Raw genomic sequence first — 15,315 nt, 5'->3', positions numbered from 1 at the left:
TCGCGCCGTTTTGGAGGGCTCTTTACCGCTGTGCGTTGCGCTGCAATCCATTCCTTCCCCGCCCGAGTTCGGCTGCTCGGGAAGGTCAGGAAACCGTCGTCCGCGTCCCGGTCCATTGTGCTCGAGGAGAGGTAAAATGGCCCCCGTGAGCCGCGCGCTGGCGGCGCTTGCGGCAATAGGCAGAGCGAGCGCAGCGGAGCGGCCTCCGGATCTAGCAGAGTATGCAGAGGCTCGGCAGAAAGGATTAACAGGCAGAGTTAGCGCAGCGGAAGGGATTCAAAGGCAGAGCTATGCAGCGGAGCGGCCAGGAGCCTGGGAGGAAGGGGGGGCAGGATGGGGGGGGGAAGTCCTCCTTCCTCCCCCTTTTTTTTTTTTTTTTTTTTGGGGGGCAGGATGGGGGGGGGGAAGTCCTCCTTCCTCCCCCTTCTTCTTTTTTTTTTTTTTTGAAGTGGAGAATCCAGGAAGAGAAACCCTGAAGGGAAAAAGAAAGGGGAAGAAAAAAGGTCAGTGCAAGAAAAAGGACAAAGGAAAGATGAAAGCAAAGGTTTGGCAAAGCCTAAAAACGCTGCTCTCCCTCTTGAGGCAGGAAAAGAACTGGGGATGGGGGTGACTCCCACCACAGGAACAGGAAGTTCTTGGAAGTCCTGCCTCCCTGGAAAGAGGGTGGGAATCACCCACAATCGGATGTCCTCCAGCATCAGAGGGAGAACATCAGGGGAATTAACTCCCCAACAGAAGTGATATGAGTGGATATACTGGGCCCTAAGGGTTACTTAAAAGTGGGGGTGTACTATTGCCCACCTGATCAGACCCTTGAGGCTGATCTTCAGATGGAGAAGGAAGTAAGGGAGGTGACTAAATTATTATACTGGGAGACTTCAACTACCCTCATGTTGACTGGGTAAACACGTGCACGAGTTTTGCTGTAGAAATGCGATTCCTACACAGTTGGTTCCAGAGTGAACCAGAAGGGTAGTGATCTTGGACTTGGTTCTGACTGGGTCTCAAGACTTGGTAAGAGATGTAGAGGTTGTTATATGAATTGGGAACAGTGACCACAATGCTATTAAGTGCAGCATTCAGATCAATGGAGTTACCCTAAAATCCCAAAACTGTAACATTTGATTTCAAAGAGGAAAGTTTACAAAATGAAGGGAATAGTAAAAAGGAAGCTGAAGGGGAAATAGAAGAGAGTCGAATCCCTAGAGGATACTTGGAAGCTATTTAGAACCACACTAATTTAAGCCCAAATAAAATGCATTCCACAGCTTAGGAAAGGCACTGCCAAGTCTAAAAGAAGGCCTGCGTGGTTAACAATGTGAGTCAAGGAAGCTATGAAAAATAAAGAGGCTTCTTTTAAAAAGTGGAAGGTCTGTCCCCAATTAATTGAACAGGAGGGGCCACAAACTCTGGCAAAAAAAAAATGCAAGTAAATAATTAGGCATGCAAAAAGAGATTTTGAGGAGCAGGTTGCTAAAAGCATCAAGACAAACAATAAATATTTTTAAAAATATATTCAGAGCAGGAAAACAGTCAGAGAAGCAGTGGGGCCTTTGGATGACCAAGGAATCAAGGGATTGCTAAAGGAAGATGGGGAGATGGCAGAGAAGCTCAATGACTTTTTTGCTTCTGTGTTCACTGTGGAAAGTATGGGGCATGTACCCATGCCACAGCCCCTATTTTCAGAAAGGGAGTCTGAAGAACTGAGCCAAATTGAGGTGACCAGAGTTGAAGTTCTAGATCTACTGGGGAAATTAAAAACCAATGTCTCAAGTCCTAATGGCACAGGCCCAAGAGTCCTTAAGGAACTCTTCTTATGTTCTTGTTATGTTCTTCAAAAGATGTGATTGGCTAATAGTGGAAATGTGGCAAATCTGCCTTTTCTGTACTATGTGAAACAGTACAGGGGAACTCGGTGTCAAAGCCCTCAAAATTGGAAAAAAAATCCCAAAGAGCCGGAAAAAAGGCAAGCTGAGGTAAATCTCACCAACCAGCAGACAGGAGCTGTTAACAGCACGGTGGTCAGAAAAGAACTGGTGGGCTGTCTGCGCCCCGCCCCTCTGGACATGCGCAGTTGGGGTTCCCTCGCATGTCTCAGGCAGAGGCGCGAAAATTCCATTTAGAGCTTTGTACATCACCGATCAGATCAGCGCAGGCGCACTAGATCACATGGGTGTGATGCACAGAGACCACGACGAAGATCCTTGATTCTGGACTCAAACCTTTACTAAAGAAGAAGTATCTTCATATTGTGTTGGGTCCAGCCAAAGTTTTGGTCAACCATAGGTATTTTCCCTCCTTATTATAGCCCCTGTACCACATAGCTTTTGTCTATGGAGGTCCTGTTATTCCAAGCATATCCCTTTTGGTGGTCCAAAGAAAAACCTTCCTCCCTTTTTCACCAGTTGAAAAGCCAGTTGGATCCAACACACTGCACCCCACCAATATCGATTAGTTTATTTTATAACAAAATTCAGTGGCCAATTAGGCATCCCAACACAAATAAATGAGTGGCAGTTATCCCAGATTCAAAGTTCAATATTACCATCCATATATATAAAAGAAAGTCCTCTCACCATAAAATCAATGCCCAGGCCAAATCCCAGGACTTAGAAACAAGACATTCGGGGAGAGCACTCCTACCATGACATAGATGCTCACTAAGAATGGATTTTCAGAAATTCAACCCCTAAAGGGGTAAAATTTGCTTTACTTCCTATGTGGCTGCCAGGCTGCTGCCTCACTGCACTCCCCACTCTCTGATTGGTCAGCCGCAGAGCTGAGTGTTCTGAGGTAAAAAAACAAAAAAAATAGTTACAGGAGACTGAAGAGAGCTGATAGCTGAGGAAACCAGGAATGGCCAACCACCTGTGAGGTGCAGCAATGCTGCTGGCCCAGCCTCCCCGACGGCTTTAAACATGCTTCCCCCACCTCCTACATCTGACAGGTGGCTGTCTGTCAGGTGCAGCAGCGGGTGCAGGGTGCTTAAAGCCATCAGGGAGCCCGCTCCAGCAGTAATACCTTAGCGATCCTGCTGGCCCAGCCTCCACAATGGCTTGCAATACCCTCTCTCTCCTACACTGGTCAGGGAGCTGCCTGTCAGGGGTAGGAGAGGGGGTGGGATGCTTGTTGGGGAGGCTTGCTCAGCAGGATTGGCTTAGCGCTGCTACTGGCCCAGCCTACCCAATGCCTTTAAACACAGTGCCCCCCAACACCAGACAGGCAGGTGTCTGTCAGGTGTAGAAGCAGGGCCAGGGTACTTTAATCCATCAGGGAGGCTGCCTGAACAAAAACACCTTAGCAATGCTGCTGGGCCAGCCTCTCTAATGGCTTTAGACACACTCACACCCACCCCTCCTCCACCTGACAGGTGGTTGTCTGTCAGGTGCAGGAGCAGGGGCAGAGCACTAAAAGCCATCAGAGAGGCTTCCCAAGCAGCATCACCTTAGCAATCTTGCTGGCCCAGCCTCCCCCAATGCCCTCAGACATGCTACCCCTCCACCTGACAAATAACCACCTGTCAAGGGTTGGAAAGGGAGTGGAGTTCTTAAAGCCGTTGGGGAGGCTTGTTCAGCAGAATTGCCTTAGTGCTGCTGACCCAGCCTACCCAATGCCTTTAAACACAACTCCCCCCTTTTTACACCAGAGAGGCGGGTGTTTGTCAGGTATAGGAGCAGGGCCAGGGTATTTTAATTGATCAGGGAGGCCGCCCCAGAAAGATCACCTTAGTGATGCTGCTGGTCCATCCTCCCAAATGGCTTTAGCCACACTCCCACCCACTATGTAAATATACCCCAAATTTGTAGAAATCTGGTTTCCTGTATTAGGTTATTTAACTTCTCACAATGTGGGTTCTAGCACATTGGTTCATATGAACTTTCTTAACATCTGATTGCTCAGATGTTATTTTGAATATGTAGTTATATCCCACTTCTTAAATGTAACATTAATGAGAAGCATTTTTGAAAGAAAAAGAAGGTATGCCCTGCAACCCCCCCCCAATTCAATGCCAAGGCCAACCCCCTGCACCAAGAAACCCAAAATAAGGGGAGTGCATTCCTACCATGACGTCAACCCCCATTATGAACAGTTTTCGGAGAAACACGACCCCTGAGGGGATAAAAAGGGGGAAAATGTGTCCCCCCAACTGTTTTCCATGTGCCTCACAGGCTGCTGCTTCCTTGTGTCCTGTCCCCCCCCCCCCGATTGGTGAACTGTGTAGCTCAAAGTTCTGAGGTAAAAGCTGTCTGCTTGCACTACAGTCTTCTCCATTAGAATTCCTACAACAAATGTTCCATTTCAAACTTCACATCATCAGTATTATAACTGGATTTACAGAACTTAAATACCGTATGAAAGCACGGGTATCAGACTAGTTATCTATACAACATCTTTTAAAGTTCCATATCATTATATGGCCAAAACCTTCTGTTTGCACAAGAAAAAGGGACTGCTCCTTTGAATGTCCAATTTTCCACTTCTATAATGTCTGGATATTTTATAATTAACCCCTTCAGATCTTGTTTAGCCAACATTAAAACAGTATTTAAGAAAATTCTTTACTTACCTGTCCTGCTCATGGTGTTCAGCCTCATCATTTCCTGCCTCAGGGCACAAACAGAAGCTTCCCGCACTAGGGCTGAAAGGTCTGCTCCCCTGTAAATATGGAAAAATGAAAAGGTCATGAGTCACTTCAAGGTGACATTCCTTATTAAGACAGTTCCAGTATGCCATATAAAATAATTTATTTTCTTATTTTTAATTTACCTTCTATATATTTTGTGTGATATTCCTATTATTCTTAGATAAATTTTTATTGTTGTGACTGGCAGTAAGTAAAACCCATTTCCCCCCCTCTCTCTAAAACTGTTGTCAGAATGTCCCTGCGTGCCCCCTCCTTCCGCCATGACTCAGGAAGCCTCAAAGGGGCCGCTGGGGTCTCAGCGCACAGGTGGAAGGCTTTGGCCAGCCAGCTATAGGCACTTCCTGGAGTCGTAAGTCTCTCTCTCTGTCAATGCTTGTCGTTCTCCCCTGCTCTCCTCCTCACCAACCCCAGCATTCTGGCCTCCTTATGTCCCTTCCTCCCCTCCTTCCCCACTCCCCAGTGGTCCCACTGACTGCCTATCATCCCAGGCTCTCCTCTCAGTGGGTTGGGATACTAGCCCCTTTAAACCCTGTGTTTAAACCTTCCATCCCTGTCTGGAGTGGGGTCAGCATCTCTTGCCAGCCCTCGCTCTCCTCCGCCCCGTCTTGCCAGCAGGGCTCATGTCGGTGCAGGTGGGCTCGGCCCGAGCTGAGAATGTATGCCTTTGAGGCTGTGCTGCCTCCCAGGAGACCCAGCTCCTGCTGCCGTGGCTCCCTGCTGCAGCAACCCTACGGGTCCCCAGGCAGCCATGCGCCATCCCCCCCCCACTGTTCTGTCCTGACCTGGAGCCAGAGACGGCGGGCAAACCCATCCCTGCAGGTCCCTGTGGTGGTGGCACATCGTCCTCTCCCCACTCCTGGACTCTCGGTGCCACGGCAGGTAAGTCCGGTCCTGGACAACCACTTTCTGTGGTGTGGGCTTCCAGTAAAATTATATCCAACCAATTTTTCTTTTAAACCGAAATCTTAACTTGGGTACTCTTAACATCTTAGGTTGTATCCTCTGCTGAGGCTGTCCCCTTATCGCCTTTGTAACATTCATACTCTACACCTTTGTACTTCTGGCATAAGAAGCCATCATATTTTGGATTCTGTAAGACAATTCTGTTGCGCTCGGGTCCCTCACATTTAATGGCACTATAATACAGGATGTCAAAAGTCTGAGGGAGGAAGGAGAGGAACACAATGGAGGCCTGAATCCAGTGACTTAATTCTGGCTCCAAATATATACTGTGGCCCCACACTGATGATTCCCACTGAGGGGCCCTGAAAAGGATAAGAGATAAGGAAAAGGGGTGTGATGAAGCCTGGTAAGTCTACAAAAGTAACTATATTATATTTAGAAACTGCTGTGGTTGTAATTATTGCAGGCTACATCTTTCAAGCTGCTGATTATGATCCAGTTATTATGTTAGAACTAAACTTTGTTTTTACAAGAAGCAGATCTGCCCCTTCTCCAAGCAGCCTGCTGTTTGTGCTAGAAATCCTGTTTGGGGGGGGGGGGTCAGGAGAACCTCACAAACAAAATGTACAACAGTACAGGATGATGCAAAGAGGATGAGGAATCAGGGAAAAATCAGCACCTTCTCCTTCTTCCCCTTGAGGGAGAAGGAAGCAATTTTAACTTATTTCTTATATGTTGCTGCAGCACCTCATAGTGTCAAGCATTTTGTTCACAATGGTTTCCTAACCAACCCTTCCCCCACCAAGGATTGAGCAAACAGCAGGAAACTTGGGGAAGAAGGAGGTAGGGAAAGATCTAATCCATCAAACCTTTCCATGGACTATGGATCAAACCCATAGGTTATACTTGCTCACTGGTCATGTGCTTATAAAACTGCATTGGTTTTATAACAATTGGTTTTATAACATGGCCAGGGTCCGACCTACCTGAGGGACCGCCTTTCCCCATATATACCCCAGAGAGCACTACGGTCTGGGGCCCAACACCGGTTGACCATCCCGGGCCCCAAGGAGGCAAGGCTCACCAGCACTAGGACCAGAGCCTTTTCGGTGGCAGCTCCCCACTGGTGGAATGAGCTCCCGGAGGAGATCAGGGCCCTGCGGGACCTTTTGCAGTTCCGCAGGGCCTGCAAGACGGAGCTCTTCCACCAGGCTTTCCAATAGGAGCCGCCACCACTGTTACCACCAATGGTCCTAGTGACGGCTGGGATCTGAGATCTGGTCCTGGATATCGCTAGGCTCTCCGGCACGAGGGATGATGAGTGGTGTAATAAAGTAGTATGAGATCTGGAAGCGCGCCATCTAATATGTTCTACTGTATGCACTTTAGTAGAAATTGCTAATGTATGTTTTAATGCATTGTTTATGATATTTTTATAGAGTTTTAAGTTTTGTATGTCATTTAGGTACATTGTACCGCAGTGTTAGCCGCCCTGAGCCCACTCGCGGGATGGGCGGGGTACAAATATAATAAATAATAATAATAATAATAGATTTCCTCCATCCCAAATGATTTTTCTCTGGTTTCAAAATCATCACTTCCAAGGGTGGAATGTTTTTGTTGTTGTTCAGTTTCACAGTCGAGTCCGACTCTTCGTGACTCCATGGAACACATCACGCCAGGCCCTCCTGTCTTCTGCCATCCTCCGGAGTTTGCTCAATTTCATGTTCGTTGCATTGATAACACTGTTTAACCATCTCATCCATGGAACTGCTGGTGTATGTGTGTGCATACAGAGCCCTTATGGCTCCCCTGCCAGCAGAAGTGATGGCCAGATGGCAGATGGCCACAAAAACGTGTGTGTGTGTGTGTGTGTCATTGATGATTCCCAAACTTATGGACTCCCTCCCTCAAAAGGCTCAGCTTTAAGAGTTCGGTAGCTTTTCAATAGGCTGATAACCCAACAACACCCTTGACCCTTAGCTGACTTGTAATGTTTGCTATGTTTGTACTGTGGTCCTGCTGTCCCCGCCATTACCAGTTTTAAATTAACTGTATTGATTATCTGTTTTTACACAAATAAACTTGAATTTTGTTGCTGGTTTTGCATGTGTGTGGCTTGTGAGCCATCTTGAGGACTCTCAAGAGACAGAAAGGTGAAGGAGAAATGATAAATGTTTAAAAATCAGCATTGATAAGTTGTACAGGGGTGCCATGGACTACATGAAGCACAGTTGTCCTGGGCCCACCAGAGAACTGAGCACTTCATGTTCAACATCTGGACTTGCCCTCAGGCACATCATGCATACTTCTTGCTGACTGCGCACTGGTGACAACCCGATGACATTTTGGGTGGGGAAACCAGTTTTAGGCAGGGTGAGGGCTGCCAGATTGGCTATCACCAGGTTCTGCTCCATGCTGAAGTTCTTGATGAGGCACACACGGTGGACAACATCACTGCCACCACTGAGAAATAGTAGGGTGGATAGGAAGGGGCTTCTCCGTGGGCTTGAGCGTGACTGATGGCACAAACATGAGGGCAGCGGCACAGGGATTGGGCATCAGGTGTATTTACTTCACAGCCCACCTTCTCCACCTTGTGGTCATGGATGCCTTGGGGCTGGGTTCTGCAGAGAATCCCAATCTGGATGCTGAGACTCATGATTTCCACCATCTCCTCCAGAAATGCCAGCATCTCACAGGTCATTTGTCTCGCAGTGTGAAGGACACCCATCTTCTTTGTGAGAAGCAGGCACTGGAGCACCGTCTGATCAGAGACGTGAACACTCACTGGAACTCCACCTATGCCATGCTCGAGCATTTGGTGGAGCAAAAGAGAGCCCTAATTGCATTGATCTCTCAGACTGGGGTAGTTCGGGAAGAACTCTGGCTCAACCACGATGAGGAACTGATTATCTCTCAGACTGCAGAGGCTCTTAAGCCCTTTAAGAACCACACAAAGTTGCTCTCATCTGACATGGCAAGTCTGGCTCTGGTCATCCTTAGGATTCAAACGGCTCATGAGGGCTTGGCTGCCTTTCTGGAGCCAGCTGCAGGACATGCAGACTTGCTTCCAGTAGTGTGCGCACTGGTAAAAAGGTTGCAAGATGGATGCGAGACTCACCTTCAGCTTCTCACACAGCAGAAGGTCTACATGTTGGTGACCATGTGTGACCCATGCATCAAGAGCAGGATCGCCAAATGGGCTGACCATCTCATTTGCTGGAGAGATGACCTCTCCTGGTGAGTTGAGTGCATGCAGACCAAGAGGGGCATGTTGGCACGAGCAGAGGAAGAGGGGGGCAAAAGCAGCTCCATTGCTGTTCATCCCCCATCTGCCCTACTAGGCAGTGTCCCCCTCCCCGCAACAACTGCCATGGTCACCTTGGAGATGGAACTTGTTGGGTGGGCACTCAGCCCTTTTGGGAGTGAGAGGCGTGTGAGACAGGGTACGGTGGCTGCAATTGTTAGAGAGTGCCTTGCAGAACACTACAAGCTGCAGATCACCAATACACTGAGATACTGGGTCATAAAGGAGGCAGTCTGGCTGGATCTCTCTGCTGTGGCCCAGAGGCCCCTCTCGTGCCCACTGATGAACATGCAGAGTGAGTGAGTTTTATCCCATGTGGGTGACACTGTCAGCCCACATCACTCACACCTGCTACCCTGGACAGTAGTCTTCCTGAAGGATAACTTGCCACTGTTCAACTATCCAGTTCTGGACTTTGAAAAACAGCCACCCATAGACCAGTAGAGCTCCCCCATGGGGTATAATGGATAAAAACAAAAATTGGATTCCCCCCCCCCCCCCCCCAATCCCACCACCACCACGGCAAGGGGACCTTGGGAATATTAGGAATACCAATATTTTTTGGGTCCTATATACAAAATACTGATTTTTTTCATACACTGTTAGTCCCTGCTAATGAAGATGAATAAAAATGAATAACTGCTATGGGAAGACGTTAAAAGGAAAGACTCACGTGTAATAGTTACAGCGAGGATCATGAGCTATTTCTTCAAGGTCCACATCAACATCAAATGGGGGGCGTGTTCCATCCTACAGAAGACAAGAAGGTGTTTAAATATATGGAGCACCAAATACCCTTATGCATCTAGGGCTTGCTGTTTAAATATAAGGAGCAGTAGAATCACGAACAAATCTATAGTCAAAACATGCAATAATAGTTATATAGGAATTATATAGGAACCAAGGTCAATTTTACCAAACTCATATATATTGTAGAATCATAAATGTAGTAAAGAGCAATTATCAAAAAGTGGGTGGTAACAAACTCAAACCCACAGTAAGTCATAGCATACCTCTAAAGCAGCAGACTTCCTTCATTAAGAAAACAAACACAAAAGAAAAGCATTGCTTATATAAATTTCATAAGTCCTTGAATTGAAGTCCAAACATCTGTATATTGTGGCTTGTAAAAAATAGGATCCGTTCTAAGTGGAAACGACACAGTTCCAGATAGTCAGCATTTCAGACCTGTTCCTTCATCATGTAAATCAGGTAAGTCTTCATTGACGTACAGTAAACATAAACCAAACATAAAGCTGCTGAGCCTAAATGGGATATTTTGATCGGGACCTCATTTGTACATGTATGTTTACTGTACGTCAATTAAGGCTTACTTGATTTATCTGAAGAAAGAACCGGTCCGAAGCACTGACTACCTGGAACTGTGTAGTTTTTGATAATTGCTCTTTACAACATTTATGATTTTACAATAATATATATATGAGTTTGGTAAAATTGACTTTGGTTCCTATATCATTATTATTGCATGTACTTAGTGTCTTTTGACTACAGATTTATTTGTGATTCTACTGGTTGTTTTTCTGTAGCCCCCCTCCCTCTTGCTAGATATAAGGAGTACCAAATGCTATTATTCGTCTAGGGCTTGCCTACAGTGCTCTGGAATCAAAACGGAATATTCATATATCTACTCCCAAAACTTTTTAGTACACGCAGTTCTTAAATTGCTGATGGCCAGATCAGACAAGACAGAGCTTCTGGATCCAGCACTGTTTAATTAGCCATTTCAGGTGCACACAGAATCTGATTAGGACTGGAGATGAAAAGAGAGGGGGGTTAATGCTTGCATCCCTGTACATTTCTACCACTAACAAGTGTCCTCCCCCATGCTACTATTCTCTGTGGATAGGAAGAAAGATGTGCTCTTGTCTTTTTTTTCCCCCACTGACTTGTCACACTTGAACTAAAAAAAGTTCTGATCAAATCCTTTACTTTTCTCCCAGCAAAGCATTCCAGAAATATTCACAAATATCTGCTATAATCAAGGCTACAGCGTTGTTTTAGAAGTAAAGGCCAGATATTATAATACAGTTTGTATCCTGATAACAGATTTTGAAAACAAAACTCACAATGCCATCCTAAGCAGAGTTACACCTTTTACTTCAACAGAAGCATGTAAAATCCAAAATCGTAACATTTGATTTCAAAAGAAGCAACTTTACAAAATTGAGGGGAATAGTTAAAAGGAAGCTGAAAGGGAAACACAAGAGAGTCAACCCCTTAGAAGATGCTTGGAAACTAATTAAAATCACACTGACTAAAAGCCCAGATAGAATGCATTCTCCAGGTTAAGAAAGGCACTGTCCAGTCTAAAAGAACATGGTAAATCCATGTTAAGTCAAGAAACTATAAAATGCAAAAAGACTTCTTGATTCTGGTTGATTGTTTCCTCTTCTTTAAAAACTAGAGTAGTCTCTCTCATGTTTATCACTGCTCAGACTTGGGTATTGCATTTTTCATCACTGTATTCTAAGTTGAAGTGTGATGACAGTCTAGATGCCACAGTGTCTCTTCATCTTCCAGAATGTCAGTCCTGTGTTAAGATATAGCGAACCTTATTAAAGGACTCCATACTCAGAAGGCAACAGGCCCTGTTGGTATTCCAGCTGAATTTATTATTAATATCATGGACTGGTGGGTGCCTCTTTTGGATAATCTTTTTACTAGAGTGAACTCTACTGGTGTGATTCCTCCTGAATGGTGTCCATAAAGCTAGAGATATGGATAGTCCTAAGAACTTTCAACCTATTAGTTTGTTGTCATTTATAGGTAAGATCTATGCAGCATTTTTGCTGAGCAGATTTAAGTCTTGGATGGCTGATTCCAAAATCATTGGCCCAGAACAGGTGGGATTACGTAAGGGACACAGTACATTTGATCACTGTCATATGTTATCCCACTTGATTAGTAAGTATGCCATTTCGAGGAACAGCTTTTTATATGCAGCCTTCATAGATCTTTCCTACGCATTCAATTCCATATCTAGAAATTATATATGGGCTAAACTGAAGCAAACCACAATTGACAGGAGATTGTTGTGGTTAATTAAAAATCTGTATATGGATTCTACTGCCCAGGTGCAGTGTAATAGTGACGTCACTTAACTAATTCATTCCCCTTTGTCCAGGGGGTCAGCAGACGTGCCTTTCAGCACCATCTTTATTTAGTTTGTATTCGTCTGATTTGCCAGGCTTTTCTAAGTGATCCTTTTTTGCGTTCACCTAAATGACTGGATGTTTCAGTGCCCTCTTTTACTTTACACAGACGACTCACTCTTACTTTCCTGAACCTGGGTCAATCTTCTTTGGGCTTCAAAAAGGTTCCATACTTATAGTTGGCATGAGGAATTATCTACCTAGGCAGGGAGCGTGGGATATTATTAAATAAACATATACATATTAATTTTACTAAAACTAAAATTATTAAGTTTCCATTCCGCTCTTCAACCATAGGAGAGACATGGATAGTAAATTGGTGGAAGACCTCACAGGCTTCCTCTTTTAAGTATCTGGGTATTTTATTTAATTCTACCTTGTCCTGGAGATGTCATAAACAATTGGTCACTCAGTAATCTATGGCTACTATGAAGGGAATTTTGTGTTTCTTTTTTCTAACGGGACACATTATATTCCAGTTGCTATTATCTGTCTGCCTGTCTATCTCGACTTATATTCTGCCCTCTCCTAGGGTTGCCAAATCTGGATCGTCCGGGAGCGGGGGGCTCCCGGACGATCCCGGGTGTGTGTGCGCGCGCAGCGTGCGCGTCACCCGGAAGTGACGTCGCACGCTGGGGGCGGGGCCACGCGATTTGAGGGGAAAACAAAGAGTTCCCCCTCAAATCGCGTGGCCCCGCCCCCAGCGTGTGACGTCACTTCCGGGTGACGCGCACGCGGGGGTGGGGTTTCCCCCGAGCCCCGATTCCGGCGCGCTGGGAATCGGGGCTCCGAAACGGGAGATTCCCCGCCCCCCCGGCTGCATTTGGCAGCCCTACCCTCTCCGCAAGCGGGCTCAGAACGGATCATAACGGCAGTTTTACAAAGTCATTTAAAAATCATAGTAATTAAACAGTTAAAACTATTAAAACAAAAGGCACACTAATTTATAAAAACTATAAACAGAAAGATGCAATAAATTCAAATGACTACAGCAGCTAGGCCGGAACCCTTAGTCTGGGCTGTTCAGAAATGGAAAGCTTCAGAAAGGGAGGCCGAATAATTGGATGCCTGCCACCTCACCCAAAGGCCTGGCAGAACAGCTCCATTTTGCAGGCCCTGTGGAACTGTAATAAGTTCCACAGGGACCTGAGCTCAGACGGGAGCATGTTCCACCAGGCCGGGGCTAGGGCAGAGAAAGCCCTGGCCCTGACTGAGGCTAAGCAGATAACTTTATATGACAATAAAGGTAGCTGAACTGGAAAGCAGATGACTTTTGGACTGAGGACAACCAGCAAATGCTGGTCCGTCGAGCATAAGGCTCTCTGGGGCACATATTAGCGTTTTTAACTTAATGGTGATCTCACAACTTTTGTATGGTATTCCCATATGGATTTCTGTTGTAGACAATTCTATACAGTACAGTCCTTGTTCCTCCAGGCAATTGGAGGGCTCCCTGGTGAATTTCATTGTCGGTCCTTCGTTTTGAATTTGGCCTTAGCTCTACAGAAGCCTGTGCTTGGATACGTGCCTTTAATTTTTGGTTTCATCTATTTTTTGAGGCCCCAGAAGATAATTTAGTAAACCTAATCCTCAGGGGATTTTATAAGGTTCCCTGGCTCCAGCTTTTTGAACAGAAGCTATCTCTTGTAAATCTTAAGGCTGAAGATCTTTTTTCTTCCTCTATTAGGATTGCCAGCTCCCCAGTGGGTCAAGTAACGAATAAAAATACACTGCAAGAACCTTTTGTAAATTAATGTGTACTGTTTATAACTATTTTTCTATAAAGTACATTGTGTACTATCATAACATCCTTGTCAGGTATATTCAGTATAGCAATAACGTTTATTCATTCAATTTAACAACTACCAGTCAATTTAGCATCAGTATTTTAAAAGTCAAGCCCCAACAGGAGTTTCCAGAATTACAAGCCTGCGGGAAAGCTCTCATTTATAGTTGTGTTGATGCTTATTGCTGGTCCTACAAAAGACACATTGTGCAGCTAAAATTCATGGATTGAGTGCTCCTGTCATTCTCAAGGCTGCAATGAATGTTACTGCTATACTGAATGTACTGAATATATGTACCTGACTAGGATGTTATAATAGTACACAATGCACTGTTATAATAGTACGCAATCTACAATGCACAGTACACGTTAATTTACAAAAAGTTCTTGCAGTTTATATTTATTCATTACTTGACTCTCCTAACACGGCAGCTGAGTTTGCTATAGCTCCCCAGTGGGAGCAGGGGAACCCCTGCTTTTAAAAATAATTTATTTATACATTTCCCCATAATTTACAACCGTTTGCTGAAAACTCTCTTTATCTTTTTGGAGTCTTTTTAAATCGTATTATTTCCCCACCATTTGTACACTTTTGACCATCTTTTTTGAAATAAAGTTTCATCTTTTCCCTGTATTAACATTCCAAGCTATTTCTTGTCTAGAAGGCAACTTTTCGTTTTTCCAGTATCGAGCAAGTAATATTCTTTATGAAGTTAGGATATAAGTTAACAGATATCTATCTATCTTTTAGCTCATAACAATCTGGAATAATGTTTAATAGATATATTTCTGGTAGTAAACTGAGATCAACATTTAAGATTTCTAATATAATTTTTTTCATCATTCTCCAAAATTTTTGTACTTTTTCACATTTCCACCACATATGAAAAAACGATCCTGTTATTTTTACACTTCCAACAGTTTTTAGACATCATTTTTGTACATTTAGCAATCCTATCTGGAGTCCAGTACCACCTGTGAAACATCTTATATATATTTTCTTTGAGGGATGTTGATTTCAGGAATCTCATTTGTTTCCATATTTTAGCCCACTCATCAATATCTATACTATAACCAGGGGTCTTTTGGGATCGGAGCGCGCCGGAGCGCTGCTCTGGCAGCCCAGGAGCCAGCGCAAATGGTGGCGCAGCAAGCCCTGCCCCCAGCTCCCCGCGCCAGAGCACGGGGGCCAGGAGAAGGCTGTAGATCCCCGCAGCCGGGTCCCTCGGGCCCACGCAGGAGTGCTGGGGCCTGTGGCAGACCCAGAGAGCCCCACAGCCAGTTCCCCTGGGCCCGCGCAGGAGCGGTAAGTAAGGGATCAGGTTGGGGGTGGGTGGTGGGGGCTTGATGGGGGGTGGGAGAGCCTCCCTCACTCCATCTCTTTGCCATCTTTCCCTCATTTCCTTTTCTTTCCCTCCTTTTCTTTCTTTCTTTCTTTCTTTCTTTCTTTCTTTCTTTCTTTCTTTCTTTCTTTCTTTCTTTCCCTTCCTTCCTTCCT

The 15,315-nt window shown here is 45.2% G+C and overlaps 1 protein-coding gene across 2 annotated transcripts in view; it reads right to left on the bottom strand.

The window, feature by feature from the left end:
* The window catches only part of NVL (nuclear VCP-like), a 100,109-nt gene that overhangs the window by 18,547 nt on the left and 66,247 nt on the right, over positions 1-15,315 (bottom strand). For both annotated transcript variants that reach the window (XM_015424595.1, XM_015424596.1), the window contains 2 exons: positions 9,532-9,608; positions 4,568-4,656 (listed from right to left, as the gene is read on the bottom strand). In XM_015424595.1, the coding sequence (XP_015280081.1) occupies positions 4,568-4,656; positions 9,532-9,608 (166 nt within the window). The remainder of the gene's footprint in view (positions 1-4,567; positions 4,657-9,531; positions 9,609-15,315) is intronic.

This window comes from Gekko japonicus, unplaced genomic scaffold (assembly GCF_001447785.1).
Source record: "Gekko japonicus isolate JY-2015 unplaced genomic scaffold, Gekko_japonicus_V1.1 scaffold404, whole genome shotgun sequence".
Lineage (NCBI taxonomy): Eukaryota > Metazoa > Chordata > Lepidosauria > Squamata > Gekkonidae > Gekko > Gekko japonicus.
This window is presented reverse-complemented; position numbering and strand designations above follow the sequence as displayed.